At 39.5% G+C, this 21161-nt stretch overlaps 2 protein-coding genes and 1 non-coding gene across 4 annotated transcripts in view; 2 read left to right on the forward strand and 1 right to left on the reverse strand.

Moving 5' to 3' along the window:
- Positions 1 to 3351, forward strand: part of klf3 (Kruppel like factor 3 (basic)) — a 25607-nt gene extending 22256 nt beyond the window's left edge. For both annotated transcript variants that reach the window (XM_089006172.1, XM_089006173.1), the window contains exon 6: positions 916 to 3351. In XM_089006172.1, the coding sequence (XP_088862298.1) occupies positions 916 to 1097 (182 nt within the window). In that variant the 3' untranslated portion in view covers positions 1098 to 3351. The remainder of the gene's footprint in view (positions 1 to 915) is intronic.
- A 925-nt stretch (positions 3352 to 4276) lies between these two features.
- trnap-agg (transfer RNA proline (anticodon AGG)) lies at positions 4277 to 4348 on the reverse strand. The gene has a single exon. It is a non-coding gene; the product is annotated as a tRNA-Pro (tRNA).
- A 453-nt stretch (positions 4349 to 4801) lies between these two features.
- On the forward strand, positions 4802 to 20531 carry fam114a1 (family with sequence similarity 114 member A1). Its single transcript, XM_089006322.1, has 13 exons — positions 4802 to 4889; positions 6254 to 6541; positions 8409 to 8481; positions 8576 to 8805; positions 10056 to 10190; positions 10264 to 10416; positions 10498 to 10633; positions 11703 to 11794; positions 12544 to 12738; positions 12831 to 12976; positions 13970 to 14042; positions 14144 to 14197; positions 15595 to 20531. Exons 2-13 carry the CDS (start codon positions 6260 to 6262, stop codon positions 15718 to 15720), a joined length of 1695 nt encoding a protein of 564 aa, XP_088862448.1. The 5' UTR covers positions 4802 to 4889; positions 6254 to 6259; the 3' UTR covers positions 15721 to 20531.
- Positions 20532 to 21161: the final 630 nt, after the last annotated feature.

Here is a 21161-nt window from a genome sequence, read left to right on the forward strand (position 1 = left end):
ATATATATATGTACACGTATGTGTATATATATATATGTATGTGTATGTATATGTGTGTGTGTATATATATACTATATATATATATATATATATATATATATATATATATATATATACTATATATATATATATATATATATATATAGAGAGAGAGAGAGAGAGAGAGAGAGAGAGAGAGAGAGAGAGAGAGAGAGAGAGAGAGAGAGAGAGAGAGAGAGAGAGATATTAATATATAAATACACACTCTCATGTCTCTGTGTATTTTTTTAGATTTCTATAGTATTATTGGTCATTTGCACAGCAATCATTTAAAAAAGCAAAACTATACTCACCATTTGATGATGATAATAATAATAATAATAATTATAAAAACCTCCATTGTGGGACGAATAAAGGTTTTTTTTTCTGATGACGGAGAGGAGAGCCATGGCTGCCAAAGCACGTTTCATTGAACACCTTTTCATTGAAACATAACACTTGCAGTAAATGAGACCTTATTGTCAGCATAAAGCAGACAAATCACTGTGAAATGCAGCTAAATCTTTAGTAAATTAGGCAGATGAAATATGTTGCGTAGCTGCCTAGAGCATAAACGCGGATGCACACAAAGTTATGTGATCACAGCGAGGCCACTAGAAGAGAAGTTTGACTTTTTTTGACACAGTATATGGTACTTATTAACAACGCGTGTTAAGTTTAAGGCGTTGAATGTTTCAACGGGTGCTTCTGTTTTGATTAGCAATTGCATTAGATTTTAGGTGGCATACGCTGAGATATTTGTAATGTGAAGGGTGTGTCTCGGTTCAGTGAAGCTTGAGAAACAATGCCTTAACTTGTGCTGTTTGTGTTGCGACATCGTGCAACTATTTTTCTTCCCCCCTCTTCAACCGTGAATGTTTTTGTGCGCTCATGCAGGCGAGAAACCATACAAGTGCATGTGGGAAGGCTGCACATGGAAATTTGCCCGGTCCGATGAGCTGACACGCCACTTTCGCAAGCACACGGGAGTGAAACCTTTCCAGTGTCCCGACTGCGAGCGCAGCTTTTCCCGCTCTGACCACCTAGCCTTGCACAAAAAGCGCCACCTCCTGGTGTGAAGCTTTGACCCAGGACAACTTGAGCTACCTGGTTCGGGATTCAAAATTGGACTGTACCACTTGGACTTTGAGGGGCGGGGCTAGGGATATCAATATCGGACTCCAATGTATAGATTGGGGCAAGCTGTGACGCTTTCACCTCTTTGACCTAATTATGAACTGGTATCCTACTGCATTTAAAAAAAAGAATCATTCACAGCATGTTGCCATTACATTTTGGGGAATCCAAACATTTTCTCTTTTGAAAGTGATTGCAACGTCTCAGCTGGTTTGAGAGTGCTTCCCCCTTGTGGCCTTATAAAACACACACATATGGAAAGTCGTTGGCGCATTTATGCCACAGCCCTTGATTTTCAACTTTGGATCCGGTGCGAGTAACAAGCTCTCTATGGACATTAATTTGTCCTCCAACGAGTGTTTTTCATTGTCCTCCTCGTAGATGGACCTTAAAGAACAACCGACGTCTCCAGACAAGTTGTGTCCATAATTTGTAAAATGGCTTCAAATGACTTCTACTGAGCGTATTTTACAAAGATTCCACAGCGTAAAGCTATATTTTCACTGAAGGAACGCCGCTGACCGAAAAAAGGACACATTTTCGCAGTCCTTCCATCACGTCAATGCATTTTTCTGTACTGTGGTCTGAAAACATCGTGTAGGACCAAAAAGAGGCCGAAGAAGGCGACAAAGCTCCATGTAAGGAATTAATCAGCCTGTGGAAACGGGCTGATTAATTCCTTACATGGCTTTGTCCCCATTTTCTGCCTTTTTTGGGTGCGACATTTCCCACCCCCGATGCCTCATAATGACACGGAATAAATTCTTTAATCGATTGCAAACATGTATGCTTTCTTCTTCAGAACTATTTGAATAATATTCATAACTGGATGAGTAACAAGAAAGCATCTTCTCCGAATCTGAAGCCATTGTTTTGATTCTCGAGCAAGGCAAGACATCTTGTCGTGACATCACGAACATGGGGGCGGGACCTTCTGAAACTGGCCACTTCCGGTTTCAAATGGAAGTACTTTTTAGACACTTTAAGTCATTTTTATTGGTGTTTTGCATTTGACTAAAAATATCATACTGCGTGTTTTGGGTATTTTAGATGCTATAAAACGTTTTTCTCATGTCAGTTAGGAAAAAAAAAGTGACGTCGGTTGTCCTTTAAACTGGATAACAAGGTCCTGGAATAAATACTCAAAGTGATATTCATACACATGCGCCGTGAACAAAGTTTTCATTTGAAAGGAAACTTTTTTTTTGTCTTCAAGGGCAAATGAAATGTGAAGTTTTTCACATTGTATCACACTTGGCAAATTCGGCTAATGCTAGTTCCCAAATTGAAACAACGCACATGTCTTCAAAAAGCTTAAATGATGCATTCTCTTATGTGCACGCTTTAGTGGAACACAATGCAAGAAAAATGCACTTAATGAAATCTGGGTTAGAAAGTATTTTGGTTGTTTTTATTTAGAAATGTGAACGTTGCTGCACTTGGGGCATTATTGTTTCGGTTGGGACATGGGTATTGAGTGCAGCAAAATATCTCATTTCTTTTTTTCAATCTTATACAATATAGTATCTATAGTATAATATTTTTGGAGGGAGGGAATGTTGTGATGCAATGCAATGAGTGTTTATCTTGAGACACTTTTACTTAGGAAATGTCAGCGTTCAAGGCTTTGAATATTTCGAAGAACCAATGTAATTTCAATCAACTTTCCCTTATTTACGAATTCATTCTTTACAGCCTCCCAAGAACAAAGAGAAAAACAAGTTTTGTGTGTTTGTTTGGGTGTTTTCATGTCTCCATGCTGTGTGCACTTTATAGCTTAGATTCAATACAGCATTCACAAAAGCATACATTGATCTACATCAACTAAACGTACCCGAATGTAGCGGCTCAACAGATCAGCATTTTCACTTTTATTTTCTTGTAAAGGTTTTTGTCTGTCTGCAAATATAAGTTGTAATATATATTATATATTATATATATTCATATATATTTTCTAATTGTTAGACTGAAAGGGCAATTACAGGTTTTTATTCAGCATGATTTTGATACTCCCAATAATGAAAAATATTACACATTTCTGCAATGTTGTGTCTCCCATGAACCTTATCTCCTTTTAATCTACATTGATAATTCAAAGGGAATGTATAAACTGTGAGCATAACTACAGATGTGTGTGCAATTTTGCATTTGTTTGAAACAAACTATTCATACCACTTAATAAACTTATTGCTATTATTTTCAGAATTGTGGGTTTTTATTGACTTTAGTCCCTCCAACGTTCCAAGGTCCTGAAATAAATGCTGGATCTGAGTCGGGGGAATCAATATTTTTAGGACCCAGTTTTAAAAATCACAAGTTCGACTGAAGTTTTAACTATTTTATAATTTTTTATTAATTAACTTATCTTTGATTGGTGCAATGTGTTTTTATAGTAGGAGGTGATTAGAGTGTTCCTCTTCGAGGCTATTTATCAGGGAACTTTGTTGTCTGCTTGAGGAATAAATACAGTGAGACCTCAACTTACGAACTTAATTGGTTCCCAGACAGATTGTGTAAGGCGAAAGTGTGTATCTCAAAAAGAAAATCCCATAGGAAACCATTAAAATGGGAATAATCCGTTCCCGGGTTTCCATAAAATATACTTTTCAACTAAATAAGCCTTAAAACTACACACAACATACCTTATTCTATGTATAATAAACGTGATATTGTATTGTAATGAAAGAAATACACTGCATTGTATCATAAAGTCACTTTATTTACATTTGTGATGGTCATTTATGGCTTGATGGAATGGTGTTGGAGGTCGAAGGTCAAAGGGAATTGCTGTTTGGAAAGAGGCGCTTTACACGAGGACTGTAATTAAAGAAATAAACTGTGCTGTAAAATAAAGTTTTATTTACCTTTTTGATGGTCGTTGATGGCTTATGGAAGGAGAGTCACCTTCCATAAGGACTGTTGGTAACTTAATCTCTGGTGCTGTTCGGTTGTGTGCTTCCGCCGAAGATCACTCCGCCAGCCGTGGTGGGTGTGTATTATGAAAATAGTGCTTATTATAAGGTTTAATTTTCATAAATTTGACGTTTGTAAGACGAAAAGTTTGTAAGATAATGTGTTTGTAAGTTGAGGTCTCACTGTACAATGAATGAATGTAAAAGTAGGGCTCGTCCGGGATTTGAACCCGGGACCTCTCGCACCCTAAGCGAGAATCATACCCCTAGACCAACGAGCCATGCCGCAGGCGGCGGTCGGAGTTGTACTTTAAAACAGTGTATGCCACAGTTCCGCTCCGTTCTGAATGCTGTATTGGTGCATCAATCAGCGCTTCTTCCCAAATGCATTGCACTACACAAACACATCACTGTTGTTATTGCTCGAACTAAAAAACTAAACAAATGATTATTGTTTTATCATGCATGTGGTGAAACTTAACTTTCGCGATGTGCAAAGAATAGTACCATCTTGGCGGTTTTACCCGGAGGACGTCATAGGCACAGGCTACATTTTTTTTTCATATTTTACCCGGACGCAATATTATATTCGCTTTTTTATTCAAAAAGTGATACAGTAAATTTATCTGTGGGGCCGAGTAGGGCCGACGAATTTCTTGACGGTTATTACTCTTCGGGCGATACTGCATTCCATGGACCAAGAGACGACCGTTTGAGCAAGGCGCGATGTACCTCTTGTCCGGCGTTACTCTTCGATGTGTAGACTCACCGGCCTGCAGACGTGGCGGGGCGGAAGACAAGCCGTCGGCTGGTACTAAACGGGTGAGTTGTACTGACATTTTTTTTAAACACCAAAACAATACAAAGTTGTCCAGCTTCCAGTTTACACGAATAACATCTTACTGTAAACTATCTGCCCAGTTGGTGGCGTTTTTGGCCAGCCATACAACGTGAAAGGATTGCAATCTTGTGCAGTGCTACGTATTTGCTATTTGTTGGAAATTTTCAAGTGCATTTGTGGTATGAATAATGAATAAAAAATCTGACACGCGCTTTTTAACTTTACTGTCACATATTAAGTGGATGCTTTGAAACTCATTTTGGTGTCATTGAAGCGATGAGTCATACGAGCCATTGTAAATCAGTTTCGCCCAAGTCGTAGCCCCCTACGGGTCTATATTAATTTTAGGCACACCAGTTGAGGTCTGAAACTCGTTTTTCCCCCTTTCGGATCAAACTTTCTGCACCAAGTAAACAAGACAACTGCTGTGATTGGGAATGTATGTGCACTAAGTAACCACCAGGTGTCTATATTGGATTAACCTTGATTAGTCTCGCAGTGGAGAAATGTACATTTCACAGCAGCAAAGTTATGAAAGGAATGAAAGTAGAAAAACTAAATCCTGGAGCTGTTGGAAAGGCAGCCACTCTCGCGGCGCCGTCTTGAAGTCAAAGGAACAAACAAAAAAAAAACTACATAACCATTGCCAATCAAACACTGCATCTCATTTTGTCTGTAATAGAAGGGAGAATAAGAAAGGGTAGCAAGATGCCATTTTACATGTACTGTATGTCGATTGGCAGTTTTATGCACATTTGGGATGATGTTAATGTCAAAATGAAATCTATTCATTTAATCTTATCCTCTCTGCAATGTATGACTTTAATATTGATGCATTTTGCGCTTCTCTTCATTCTCGTATTGTCTAATTGACCATACAAAATCCCCCCCCCCCTTTTTTTCATTATTAAGGAGTAATTGAACAATGAAACGCCTGTACATAGATAATATTTAAAATCCCCTTATCACAGGGGTGTCAAAGTTTTTTTGCCGCGGGCCACATTGTAGTTATGGTTTCCTCTCGAGGGCCGTTATGAATTTGGGGAACCCATTAGAATGTTTAAATCCCTTCAAATATTACATATAGAGCACACAGCAAATTAATGAATAACTCGTTTTCAAATCTGAAGTCAAGAATAATGACTTTTATTGTGGTTGACATCCAAAAATATGAAATTTTGGCTCAGATTTTAGCAATCATCATGGAATTTAACAAGTTTGATTTGCTTTCGCGGGCCGAAAAAAAATGATGTGGTGGGCCGGATTTGGCCCGCGAGCCTTGCCTTTGACACCTGTGCCTTATCTTGTACAATATGTTACAAATAGTAATTATCTCAACTTCCAGATCACAATGTCCCAGTCCGGCCCATCTGATGGCGAAAGTCTCCCTCCACCTGAACTGACCACGCATTCTGACCTCTGCTGTGGGCACGATGTCCTTGAAGACCCCGCACCACCCGCCGAAACCCAGAAGCCCGCACAGATCCCAGAGACTGCCCTGCAGACCACCGAGGATACCGGAGACACTCAAACTTCCTCCGAGAGTCACCTGACGTGTGACGGTCATCTGAATGAATGTGACCAATCAGTGAGCCTGGAGCCTGATGCGACAGAAGAGGAGAAGGATCAGGAGGTTAGTCATTCAGCAAGAGAGATCGATGCAGTCAATGTTACGAATGCACAAGTGAAGGTAAAATAAAAACAATCAATCCTCCCAGCTTTTGAGCTGAGGTGACTGTTTTATATCATAAAACGAATATTTTTAAAAGAAGCAGTAATCCAATTGGTTACAGTGATACCTCGGTTGACGAACCCCTTGGCTTACGAACTTTTCGGTTTACGAACGTTAAATTTATGACAATTTTACCTTGGCATATGAACTTTACCTTGGCATACGAACTTTTTTCGTACACGGACGGAGCTGCCTCAATGAGTGATGTGTCGTTTGCGAACGACCCCGTTCTTCTAACAACAAAATAGCGACCGACTGTTTTTGTCCTTTATTCCCTGCCCCCAGTCTTCGGTTAAAGCCATGTGATTGGTCAAGAACGCAGCAGTGAGGGGACGCCTCCGGACAAGTTGCGTCCATAATTTGTAAAATCACATCAGCGTATTTTACAAAGATTCCACCGCATATACAGTAAAGTCTCGTTATATCGATATCGGTTATATCGATAGTACCGCTTATTACGATACTATTTTTATAGGAGAAAATTACAGTCGGATATATCGATATTCCCGGTTATATCGATATTTTTTTGGACTCCCGAGAATATCGATATAACGAGACTTTACTGTAGCTATATTTTATGTTTTAAAACTCCCGCTGAGTCTTTCGAGTTGGTGACGATTCCTGACTTGACGTCACGGCAGGAACGCCCCTGACCGAGAAAGCGACACACAATGCATTTTGGGTATTTTGTTTGGTCTGAAAACTTCGTGCTGATCCATGTTGATGGCGAAATTACAAGGAAAAAACATTCATAACGTGATGATGATTCGTTACGTGTTGCACCAAGACTACTATTTGATACTAGTTGACACAAATTCCCAGCAGTCAAATCAGCCCATTTCCGACGGAGCTTGGGCGCCATCTTGTGCATTTTCTGGGACGCTACATTGGAGTCCAGCCGCCTCAAAATGAGACGGAAGGACTTCTTTAATCGATTGCAAACATTTTTGCTTTCCTCTTCAGAACTATTTGAATCATATTCATAACTGGATGAGTAACAAGAAAGCATCTTCTCCGAATCTGAAGCCATTATTTTGATTCTCGAGCAAGGCAAGACGTCCTGGCGTGACGTCACGAACAAGGGGGTGGGACCTTCTGAAACTGAAACTTTCTGAGGTCATTTTGAAGTAGTTTTGGGACACTAAGTTTTTTTATTGGTGTTTTGCATTTGACTAAAAATATCAGCCTGCGTGTTTTGGGTATTTTAGATGCTATAAAACAGGGGTGTCAAAGTCATTTTTTGCCGCGGGCCACATTGTAGTTATGGTTTCCTCTCGAGGGCCGTTATGAATTTGGGGAAGCCATTAGAATGTTTAAATCCCTTCAAATATTACATATAGAGCTCACAGCAAATTAATGAATAACTCGTTTTCAAATCTGAAGTCAAGAATAATGACTTTTATTGTGGTGGACATCCAAAAATATGAAATTTTGGCTCAGCAATCATCATGGAATTTAACAAGTTTGATTTGCTTTCGCGGGCCGAAAAAAATGATTTGGCGGGCCGGATTTGGCCCGCGGGCTTTGACTTTGACACCTGTGCTATAAAACGTTTTTCTGATGTCAGTTAGGAAACAAAAAAAAATGGTGTCGGCTGTCCTTTAAATATCTTTTTTTTTTCTGTGAGGTTGAAATAGGTGTGGAATTCCTCCAGGAATTCCTCCAGTACACCTCTTGACCTATTCTAATGTGTTATGGCACAGTAGGTGTGAATAAAAAAGATGACGAGATGTTGCGACATGAACGGAAAATATATTGCTATTTGCAGAGCTCACGTCAAGCTTGGGGAGGTTGGGGCTCATGGGGAAAATCCCTCCTGAGCAGCGCCACCTCCACAGTTGGTACGTCTCACAAATGACCTCAACCTTCTTCCCGACATTATAAATTCTGTCTTCTGTGGATGGATTTTCATGCACTTCTCCTGATGCGTAACAGGTCACAGTCTGACATCAGTCAAGGTCAAGGCCGGAGAAGCTCTGCGTCTCCACAAGACCTCAGTGGGGGAAGAGGCAAGAGAAGAAGAGGAGGACACAACAGAGGAGAAACCGGAGGGGACAGGGAGGGAGAGCGACCAGCTGTCAGGACACGAAGAGTTGACCACGACTAGCGCTGCCGCCTCCAACAGGGGCGTCTTTTCTGCTATCTCCAATGTTGTACAGAACACGGTGAGTAAACATCATCCTGCTACTCATGGACAAACATGCCTCAAAATACTACACATTTGATTCCATTTGTTTTTGAGATCATCACTGAAGTGATTAACTCATTCACTGCCAGATGTGCAAAAAATGTGTCCGCTCCATTGCCAGGGTTTTTGTCATTTTCACTCAAATTGCAGGACCCACAGAAGATTGAGTTTTAGGATGACATAATAATAATAATAATAATAATAATAATAATAATAATAATAATAATAATAATAATAATAATAATAATAATAATAATAATAATAATTATTATTATTATTATTATTATTATTATTATTATTATTATTATTATTATTATTATTATTATTATTATTTGAAAATTCGAAAACGATAATAATAATATTTATTATTATTATTATTATTACTATTATTATTATTATTAGTAGTAGTAGTAGTAGTAGTAATAGTATAATATTAGTATAATAATAATAATAATAATAATAATAATACATTTAATTTACAAGCGCCTTTCTGAACACCCAAGGACACTTTATAATTAAAAGAACAATACACAGAATAATAAAACCATAAATAAAAGTCAAAATAAAAAGATACATAATAAAATAGTTGATTAGACGACACCATCAATGCATCAAGATTCAATGCAGCATAAGAAACCTTCGACCACAGGTGTTAAAGTCAAGGCCCGGGGGCCAAATCCGGCTCGCCACATCATTTTTTTCGGCCCGCGAAAGCAAATCAAACTTGTGAAATTCCTTGATGCTCCTAAACAAAATTATATATTTTTGGATGTAAATCACAATTCCAGTCATTATTCTTGACTTCAGATTCGAAAACGAGTTATTCATTAATTTGTTGTGCGCTCTATATGTAATATGTGAAGGGGATTAAACATTCTAATGGCTTCCCCAAATTCATAACGGCCCTTGAGACGAAACCGTAACTACAAAAATGACCGTGACACCCCTGCGTGACTCTCTTCTTTCATCGGAAAAAAAAAGTTAATTCCTAAATTATATGGGTCTGGAGTTATATGAGCTTGCAATGAGGTGTCAGCAAAGCTCCTCACGCCCAATGTGATCTTTTTTTTGTTAAATATCGCAATGATAATTTGAACCACAATAACAAAAAAAAGGGATTTATTCTGAAAATTGCCAGCTCCTTTTTTTAGACCCCATAATTTGTATCAAGACCTGAGCTTATAGCCCTCCAACCCCCTTAATTTACGTCAACTTGGTTACCCTCAGGGTAAATCTGTGATCAGCGGAGGCCTAGATGCACTGGAGTTCATTGGAAAAAAGACCATGACCGTTCTGGCTGAGAGCGATCCGGGTTTCAAAAAGACCAAGACACTGATGCAGAAGACCGCCTCCCTTAGTCAGGTATGGTCATCAAGAGCTCTCCGTCACACTCATTCACGGGCACAGTTCCACATTTGTCCCTGCTGTTTTGTAGATGTTGAAGGAAGCCAAGGAGAAGGAGCGAGCACGTCTGAGCAACCAGCCTATCAGCGCACCTACGGCTCATTATGGGATTCTTTTTGATGACTACCAGGGCTTGTCCCACCTGGAGGCTCTCGAGATCCTGTCCAACGAAAGTGAGGCCAAGGTGAGCCTGTAATTAAAGGGAAAGGACAAATATTTTATCCCGCAGAGTGTGAATGGAGAAATAAAGCCGAGTCACCCACAGGTCCAAGAGTACCTCTCCTCCCTTGAGGAAGAAGAGCAGGAGGAGGTGAAGAAGGAGCTTATTTTCATCAAGGATGTCTTCATCAAGAGAGAGGAGGAAAAGGAAGAGGAGGATGGGAATGAAGAGAAACCGAACGGTATCTATGTGGTGACAATTTGAATACAATATTGTTTTCGCTCTGGGAAATGTTGTATGAGAGTGTTAACCTCTCGCCATTGGAAAATCTTTCTTAACTACAAGTGTAAAAATAAGTTCAGTGCGCATGCCATAAAATACTGTCTTTGTAAATAAAAACATATTTACTCATCATTACATAATCCCCATATTTACTGTAATGATAAACAATATTTACTTAAAGGAGAACCAACGTCTCTGGACAAGTTGTGTCCATAATATGTAAAATGGCTTCAAATGACTTCTACTGAGCATATTTTACAAAGATTCCACCGCATATAGCTATATTTTACGTTTTAAGACTCGCGCTGAATATTCAAGAAATCTTGTTTTTGAGTTGGTGATGAGTCTGTACGTGACGTCACTGAAGGAATGCCCCTGACTGAAAAAAAGGACACATTGTAGCGGTCCTTCCATCACATCAATGCATTTCGCTGTACATGTTTGGTCTGGGGACCTCGTGTTGCGCCCAAAAGCCGCCAGAAGAGGGCGTCCAAGCGCCATATAAGGAATTTATCAGCCTGTGGAAACGGAGGTGGCCACAGGAGGTCGCCATTTTGTGCCTCTTTTTTTGGGTGAGAGATTTTCCCCCAATGTTGCCTCAAAATGGCACAAATAAATTCTTTCATCGATTCTTTCATCTTCAGAACTATTTGAATCATATTCATAACTGGATGTGTAACAAGAAAGCATATTCTCCGAATCTGAAGCCATTGTTTGGATTCTCCAGCAATGCAAGACGTCTTGGCGTGACGTCACGAACTGGGGGCGGGACTTTTTGAAAATGTCCAATTCGCAGCTCAATTTTTTTGCAGATTTTGGACACTTTAAGTCATTTTCAAGATGGTTACTCTCATTGATAAGAGTTTTACTGAAGATTTTATGCAGATTACGTATGACAGTGCACAATGGTGTGGGCGAGAGGTCTTGTGGCTAAAAAGGCTTTTTTTTTGTTAATATGGTGATATAATGTTGCGTGCCAAATGATAACCGTAAGTGATTCGGGTATCTCTGTCTGTGTGTGTTCATAGAGGCCGATGAAGTAGACGAAGAGTTTATGAGTGTCCTGACTGAGTTGCTGTTTGAACTTCACATAGCTGCTACACCGGACAAACTCAATAAGGTAAAAGATGTACACAACACAACTGTTTATATTTTTGACAGCAGTACAAAAGGCACCTTTTCAGTGTGTATCCACAGCAATGGATGCAGAAACTTTTGTACGCCAGCGACACCTTTAATTTTTAACTCATTCACTGCCTGACGTGCAAAAATGCGTCCACTCCGGTGCCAGGGTTTTTGTCGTTGTCACTCAAATTCCAGAACCTACAGAATATTGAGTTTTAGGACTATATAAATATTTAATGCTGCATCAGACACTCCAGACTCTCTTCTTTCGTCAGAAAAAGTTAATTCCTAAATTATATGGGTTTGGAGTTATATGAGCTTGAAATTGGGGTGGCTGTACAAAATGCAATGCAATACATATTGATTTATATAGCGCTTTGACAATAGCTGTTGCTGAAATAAAGGGAAATGCTGCCCCTTTGTGGAAAGGATGGCCAGAGGCCATGGCCAGTGCTGTGTCGGCACCCAAACAGAAAAAAAATAAACCCGAACAAATTCGGGAATGGCGCTCGACGTCATATTTTCAATTCTCGAATACATTCGTGAAGGGCAGTGAATGAGTTAACATTTCAATACGGACAGCTGGTCCATGTAATTTTTTCATCAAGATTAAAAAAAACGTGAAAAATGTCTATGGTATGAAACCGTATGAAACCCACATATTAGCATCTAATGTCGGAGCTGCGTGCGCTGGTAATACGTCACGATTCAGAGCTCTGACAGCTCGTAATTGCGCATCCCTAGGCTCGGATCGGCGCCCACGAGTGGGTGAACAAGGTGGAACGGCCTGTCACTACGGAGACAGTTGGCAGGGAGACGCCGGAGCAGCCTGCGGGGGAGGATGGAGAGGAAGGGGGAGATGGAGTGGCTAATGAGGAGAAAAGGGAGGAGGAAGAGGAAGCAAAGTTGAAGAAAGAGGATGAGCTCAAAACTGTAGAGGTGAGGTGTCGTCACTGCGGTGAGCCATTAATGGAAGGATCAATACCAGTGATCTCATTTAGTCTGCGTTCACATCCGTGTTTATTCTGCAGGCTGTCTACATGTCGTCAGTGGGCAGCCTGGCGGAAGTGACAGCACGCAGTATTGAGCAGCTCCACAAGGTGGCAGAACTTATCCTACATGGCCAAGAGCAAGAGCAGGAGAAAGCAGCAAGGGATCAGGCACACGTCCTTACCAGGTAAGTGTGTGGTAGTGTATGTGTGTGTACAATAATCCCTTGCTACTTTGCAGTTCTATTATTATCTTGATGCATCGCGGATTTTTTTTCTCACCTAAAAGATAATACTACTACTACTACTACTACTACTACTACTACTACTACTAATAATAATAATAATAATAGTAATAATAATAATACATTTCATTTATAAGCGCCTTTCAAAACTCTCAAGGTCACTTTACAGTCACAGCATAATTTTTTTCTGTGGGTGAGAAGCGGCAGCCACACGCGCCAGCGTTCACTCAACACGGAAGTAACTCAAATAGATAGAAAGCTAGCCAGCTAGCTAATAGATAGCCAATAGCCAGCAAGGTAGATAGCTAGCCAGCGAGCTAGATAGCTATATAGCTAGCCAGATAGCTATTAGTTAGCTAGCCAGCTAGACAATATAGCTAGCTAGAGATCTTTTTAGCTAGCTTTTGTAGCGCTATATAGCTAGATATCTCTATCTCTCTATGTATTTATCGATGTATCTATTTAACTATTTATTTAATTACAGTTGTGAAATTGGCTTTTTGATGTCAATCTGTTGTTCTTAAGCAACGTTTTCTATTGAATACTATTATATAGCAACCTGTTTACATTTAAAAATTTGATAACTTTTAGTGTCATTTTATCATTTTATATTTCATTTTAGGCAGTTCTGTAAAACAACAGCGGGTCACAGAGAGCAGCATACAGCATTTATGAGATTTGTTTACATTTATTCATCCATTTTGAGGCATTACTGTGCTTTAAATGCACAAAACCGAACATTATTTGACATGAGTCGACAATTCATTTAAACAAAAAATGCCATCACTTTTCTTACTGTATATTAATCGTCTTGACTTTGTTTACATTCACGTGATGCCGCACTGTCGACTCAGCTTTTTTTCTTACTGTACATGCATTTACTGCGGTCAACTGCGGCGAGGTCGGTTCCAACCTCCATTTTTTTCATCCTGACAGGTTGACATGCGCCATGTGTAAGGAGGTGGAGTGTTTGGCCAGAAAGTTCTCTGATACGCTGCTACTTGTTGGGGTAAGAGCAAGCCAGTGTGTGGAAGATTTGAACTCTGTATGCTGAAAGGGAGATGACAAATTCCGGGTGAATTGATACACACTCTTGTCATTCATTGTCAGTGTCAGAGGAAAGCTGAGGAGCTCAGTCCGCTGATTGAAAGTGTGCTGCTGGAGGTGAGAGCCAAACTCCATAGGTTAAGAATCAAGTGTTACATATGCTGTTACTCGGAATTAGAAAGTGTTCTTGTTCCAATGTTAGCCGGAAACATATTTGGTTACATGTACCTTTGATGTTTGTCGTGGTGTTCAACATCCATGTTTACCTGTAAAATTATTGATTCGAGCCAATTAGTGATCGACTTTTTCAATTGAATAAATACGTCTAACCATATTCTATTAACTCATTCACTGCCAGACGTGAACAAATGTCTCCACTCCAGTGCCAGGGTTTTTGTCATTAATTTTGAATTCCAGGACCCGCAGAATATTGAGTTTTAGGACTACATAAACATTCAATACAGCGTTAGAAACCGTATACTCTTCTTTCATAAGAAAATAAAATAGTCAAAGGACAACCAACGTCACTTTTTTGTTTCCTAAATGACATCAGAAAAACGTTTTATAGCATCTAAAATACCCAAAACGCGCAGTATGATATTTTTATTCAAATGCAAAAGACCAGTAAAAATGACTTAAAGTGTCCAAAATCTGCAAAAAAAATTGACCTGCGAATTGGGCATTTTCAGAAAGTCCCGCCCCCAGTTCGTGATGTCACGCCAAGACGTCTTGCATTGCTGCAGAATCAAAACAATGGCTTCAGATTCGGAGAATATGCTTTCTTGTTACACATCCAGTTATGAATATGATTCAAATAGTTCTGAAGAGGAAAGCATACATGTTTGCAATCGATTAAATAGTTTATGTGCCATTTTGAAGCAACATTGGGGGGAAATGTATCACCAAAAAAGAGGCAGAAAATGGCGACCAACCTCCTATGAGGAATTAATCAGACCGTTTCCACAGGCTGATAATTTCCTTATGTGGAGCTTGGTCGCCCTCTTTTGGCTCTTTTTGGTGCAACATAACGTTTTCAAACCAAACAAGCACAGCAAAATGCATTGACGTGATGGAAGGACTGCTACAATGTGTCCTTTTTTTTTCGGTCAGGGGTATTCCTTCAGTGACGTCACGTACGTACTCGTCACCAACTCAAAAACAAGGCTTCCGGAATATTCAGCGCGAGTCTTAAAACGTAAAATATAGCTATATGCGGTGGAATCTTACGTTTCAGTCGAAGACATTTGAAGCCATTCTACAAATTATGGACACAACTTCTCCGGAGACGTCGGTTGTCCTTTAAATTCAACACTGTACATATTAAAACACTGACGCTCTTTCTTTCAAGACCAATGACTATCACGTTAGGATGTGTGCTTTGGACATCCTATTTTGTTTTCTGAAATGTCACACAAATGTAAAAAATAATTCCGGACTGTCAGTTAAACAGCGTGAAACTGTGACAATGCTGAGTCTCTCAAAACCGTTGTCTTCCCCTATTCTGTCGTCCTCAGGGCTCCAACAGTACCAACTACATTCAAAATGCCTTTCAACTTCTGATGCCCGTCCTGCAGATCTCCCACATCGAGAGTCGACGCTGCACAACATGCACAGTACCAGCAGTGCACTTGCAGCACTAACACACATGCGCTCGCGTGCACACAAAATTGGACAGAAAGGGTAAAGAAATTCCACAAGAGCTTCTGTCTAGTGTTAGAAGCTGTTTATTTATGTCTAAAGACCAAAGTTGACATTGACATGTTCACTGGTCTCCTGGTAGCCTCTGTGTGTGGCTAACCTTGATGTTTGTTTCCTCATGGAGGCTTTTAGCCGTGTGCTTAATATAAAGATAATCTCCCAAAACCTCAACATAACCAAAATCTGTTGATGTTTACATTAATATATATGAAAACAAATGTATATAAGCACACTTGCACTCCACTGCCTTGACTGACATAAGAGGATTGTCCTCCTTTTAAAATGACAGTATTCAAAATTACTGTTTTTGTTGGTTTGTAATATTAATGACATCTAACAGCTACAATTAATATCACCTTGACAAAAATGTATTTCCAAAACACCTCCCAGGATCTAATGCTCTTCGGCTTCCTCTCTCTATCTATCTCACTGTCTTTTTTTCCCCTCTGACACACACATCCGCACATACACACACACACACAATGGTTTTCAGAAATAATAGAGATGAAGAATCGGTGAGAAGTATCAGGAAATGACAGCATGCTTTTCTATAAAAAAGGGCTGAGGAAGGAGTGCAGAATGATTTAGTGCTCTGCAAGCACAAAGGCGTTGCCTCGAATCCCACATGAATCATTACGTCGAAATGACATGGTTCTAAATAGTGTTGATGTGCTTTTCGCAGGTAAAAAAAGGTTGCCCTCCTCCATCTAATGATGATATCTTGTCGATTTTTGTCTGTTAGCAGAAACATAGCCAAGGTCCTCTTTTATTGTTTTCGAGGTCACTTCTCTGCTGACTGAGAGTTTCTTAGGAGAGAACCACATTCTCTTTTGTATCCCTTTCTAGCTGTTTCTTCTAACCTTTTATGCAGAGTGTGAAAATGCCACGTCAATAAAAATCTTTTTAACATTGTGAGAAAAAAAAATCAATGAGCTCCAAGTGCATCTCACTGAAGCAACTCTCGGTGCAATCGAAGAAAAGTGCCTTCACTCCATGAATTTACGATGTGAAAATTCTCGTGCTCATGAAGGTAGTCGAGAATATCTAGTTGCCGTTTTATGACTTCACATCAACATTTACACTTAAAAGGGCGCTTTATTGGTCTTGCCTTGTGTCAGCAAATTTTACGGGCCTCTTGGGAAAATGCAAACCTGCAATAAAATGGGATCTTTAACACAATCAAAACATAAACCAGCAAACTCAATGATACATGACAAAAAGCTGATGACGCAATCATAAGACAGTCGGATAGATGGACGGATGGATTTTATATTTAGATACATTTTGCAAAAACAGTTGAAATTGTGAAAATAAATGCATTTTCACAATTTAAAAATGTGTGATAAAACCAAGGTTGACCTTTTGGACTCATCACCAAAATAACCTTTACAGTGAAGCATTTTCCATGTTTTCCCTTGAGCTGGAACTGGGATCTTAGTCAAGAGTGAGATAATTATGAAAAGTTCCAAATAGCAGTCAAAGTTTGTACAAGACCATTTTGGCTTTTACCCCAAACTAAAATAATGTCACGAAAAGCCTCGTTCAAGATGTGAAATTGGTTTGGGGTGAATCGGAGGCACTTTAAATGGTTGCAAGTGTTTGTTAATATAATTTTTTTAAAGGACAACCAACGCCTGCGGACAAGTTGTGTCCATAAAATCACTTCAAATGACTTCTACTGAGCGTATTTTACAAAGATTCCACCGTATATAGCTATATTTTACGTTTTAAGACTCGCGCTGAATATTCAGGATGTCTTAGTTGTATTAAGTTCATCCTGTCTACTGTCTGTAAGATAAGAATCTGTTTTAAATTAAATTCAGGAAGTCTTGTTTTTTGAGTTGGTGACGATACCTACTGTGACGTCACGGTAGGTATCGTCACTGACCAAGAAAGCGACACACAATGCATTTTGGGTACTTTGTTTGGTCTGAAATCTTGTGTTGATGACGAAATAAGAAGGAAAACACATAAATAACGCGATGGTGAATCATTGTGTGTTGCACCAAGACTACTATTTGATACAAGCTGACACAAATTCCCGGCAGACAAATCAGCCCATTTCCAATGGAGCTTGGGCGCCATCTTGTGCATTTTCTAGGCGCTACATTGGAATCCAGACGCCTCAAAATGACACAGAAGGACTTCTTTAATCGATTGCAAACATTTATGCTTTCCTCTTCGGAACTATTTGAATCATATTCATAACTGGATGAGTAACAAGAAAGCATTTTCTCCGAATCTGAAGCCGTTGTTTTGATTCTCGAGCAAGGCAAGATGTCTTGGCGTGGCGGGACCTTCTGAAACTGGCCATTTCATTGTTCATTTTGAAGTAGTTTTTGGACACTTAAAGTCATTTTTATTGGTGTTTTTCATTTGACTAAAAATATCAGCCTGCATGTTTTAGGTATTTTAGTTGCTATAAAACGTTTTTCTGATGTCAGCTAGGAAACAAAAAAAATGGTGTCGGTTGTCCTTTTAAATGACATTTAAACACTATTTATATTGTCATCGATGGATGGATGGACGGATGAATGAATGAATGGATTTATGGATAAATGAATGGAAAGTTGTAAATCCGATTTAATTTTGGAATGGTTTCAACTGCAGTCCATGTCTATTTTTATCTGGAAAATGGTTTCTAAGTATAAAAAAGGCTCTTTCGGAAATTTCTGGTTTTGTGTCCGCATGTGTGCGTGTGTGTGTGTGCGTCCATACTCGTGTGTGCGTGTTTGTGTGTGTTTCAGTTAAACTGTCCTCACAGGAGTACAGAAAGTGCGTTTGTGTGTTTTTGCGTGCGTGCGTGCGCGTATCTGTGTGCTATATTTAGAGCCTGACAAGAGGTACTGTTAAAGCATGATGAAAGATGAGCACAGCGTTTATATGCCCAATAACTGCTGTGATGTGTCGAGACAATGTATTTTTATCACGCGCTCATCGGTGACAATAAAACGGGTCTTTTCACACATTTTTATTTCTGGATCATGTTATTCAGGTTCTTGCTGGAAAAATAAGTTTGTCGGGCCGCTAGCTTTATGGGAACTACGATATGATATAGAGTGAACAAGTTTATCGTCTGTGAACCAAATTCCATCAGCTATCTCTTGTTTTGATTGAATTTATACTTTCACTCAGCCAGTAAATTATGTGGAAGCTAAAAGCCCGCCGAGTAGTGATCTGATGTCCTTGAAATGACCTCCCTTTGAATCGTTATCCCACTGAGTGCTGATTAATGCTGAGTCACTCTCTCTGGCTAAACGCGAACAAGGTGCTCATTTGTAGTCCCAGCATGTTTTATCGGCCTATTTCTTTTATCCCGCACTTAGCCTCAAACTGCCGTTTGGTGATTGGAAGCCACATTGCCCATTATACACCCATGAAACCTGCCTGAAACCAATGATGATGACGATGACTATTATTATTTATGTTTTTTTTTTTTTTATTCCTGTTTTTTTAAATTTTACGCACCATGAAAACAATGCAAATTTTGCTATGCTTTTTAGTTTAATGCCAGCAAATTGTGTGACCTTTTCAAGTCACAAGTCCAATGTCCTCAGGACGATTCCAGCAAAATGACCTGAAAGACAGACTCATTTGTATCCAAAGATGGCAGTCTCAAGAAGGGCCGCCCACCCACTGAGTGTGGAATTACGCCACCAGTCATTCCTTTTTTTTAACTGCCCGTGACAGAAATCACATCACTCCAGAGAGAGAACTGCCAATGTTAAAATTGCCTTTTTATGTTTGGATTGTGGTCATGAAATACAAGAATACAGACACCCAATTTACGAATGAGACATGTTCTGAACTGTCGTTCGTAAGGTGAATTCCTTCGTAAGTTGAATCAGTGCTATATGTTGTATGGAACTTATGTTTAAGGCTTATATAAGTATGTTTAAGGTTTATATAAATATGTTTAAAGGACAACCAACGTCTCCGAACAAGTTGTGTCCATAATTTGTAAAATGGCTTCAAATGACTTCTACTGAGCGTATTTTACAAAGATTCCACCGCATATAGCTATATTTCACGTTTTAAGACTCGCGCTGAATATTCCAGAAGTCTTGTTTTTGAGTTGGTGACGAGTCCTCTCCCTACGTCAAGGAACGTCCCTGACCGAAAAAAGGACACATTGTAGCAGTCCTTCCATCACGTCAATGCATTTTGCTGTACTTTGGTCTGAAAACATCGTGTAGGACCAAAAAGAGGCAGAAGAGGGCGACAAAGCTCCATGTAAGGAATTAATCAGCCTGTGGAATCGGGCTGATTAATTCCTTACATGGCTTTGTCGCCATGTCTGCCTTTTTTGGGTGCGACATTTCCCACACCTGATGCCTCAAAATGACACGGAATAAATTCTTTAATCGATTGCAAACATGTATGCTTTCTTCTTCAGAACTATTTGAATCATATTCATAACTGGATGAGTAACAAGAAAGCATATTCTCCGAATCTGAAGCCATTGTTTTGATTCTCGAGCAAGGCAAGACATCTTGTCGTGACACCACGAACATGGGGGCGGGACCTTCTGAAACTGGCCACTTCCGGTTTCAAATTGAAGTACTTTTTAGACACTTTGTCATTTTTATTGGTGTTTTGCATTTGACTAAAAATATCATACTGCATGTTTTGGGTATTTTAGATGCTATAAAACGTTTTTCTGATGTCAGTTAGGAAACTAAAAAGTGACGTCGGTTGTCCTTTAAGGGTTGTATAAGTAACCTGTATTGGTTTGTACTGAAAAATAAACATTTAATAAAATATGCTCTTTCCAGTTGTACAACTGGAAAGACTACTACATATGTTACTCCAAAAATGTTTGTATGCACCGTTGTTCCTCAGTAGAATGTTTGTAAGTAGGGGAGCATCTGTAGAATTAATTCAGGTAAATATTCACATAAAGTTCATTCGTCTTGGATATACAAAATGTTTTTTGCCAGGCGAGTTCCAATGTACTAAATAACGTCGATGAAAGTGTCGCAAGCTGTGCAAGCATTTTGAAGCGTTTTTCTTCAAATTGTTGCTGTCAAGATGAGTGAGTAAGAACGTTTGCTTGCCAAGGTTTTAGTGACAAGCTGAGTCTGGAAACAAATCAGTTGACATTTTTGTTGTGGGGAAAGATATGTGGAAGAATGTGAACATGAATCAGCAGATCGTGTTTGACTTTGTAGGCGGGGCTGTTGTCGAATATGGAATCGTTTTACGTCTCTGTACCACATAATGTTAATCTCGCCTCTATTGTTTGAGTCACTTCCTGCGGGTTTGACATTTGACTGGGGACAAAATCTTTGCGACCTGCGTTTGACCTCAAATCATTGATCACGGTACGTAGGGGCTGTCGGCGGCGACCCCCCTTCGCGTTCTCCTTTCCAGGAGAGTGATG

The sequence above is a fragment of the Hippocampus bargibanti genome, linkage group LG10 (assembly GCF_051943395.1).
Source record: "Hippocampus bargibanti isolate YZ-2025 linkage group LG10, ASM5194339v1, whole genome shotgun sequence".
Lineage (NCBI taxonomy): Eukaryota > Metazoa > Chordata > Actinopteri > Syngnathiformes > Syngnathidae > Hippocampus > Hippocampus bargibanti.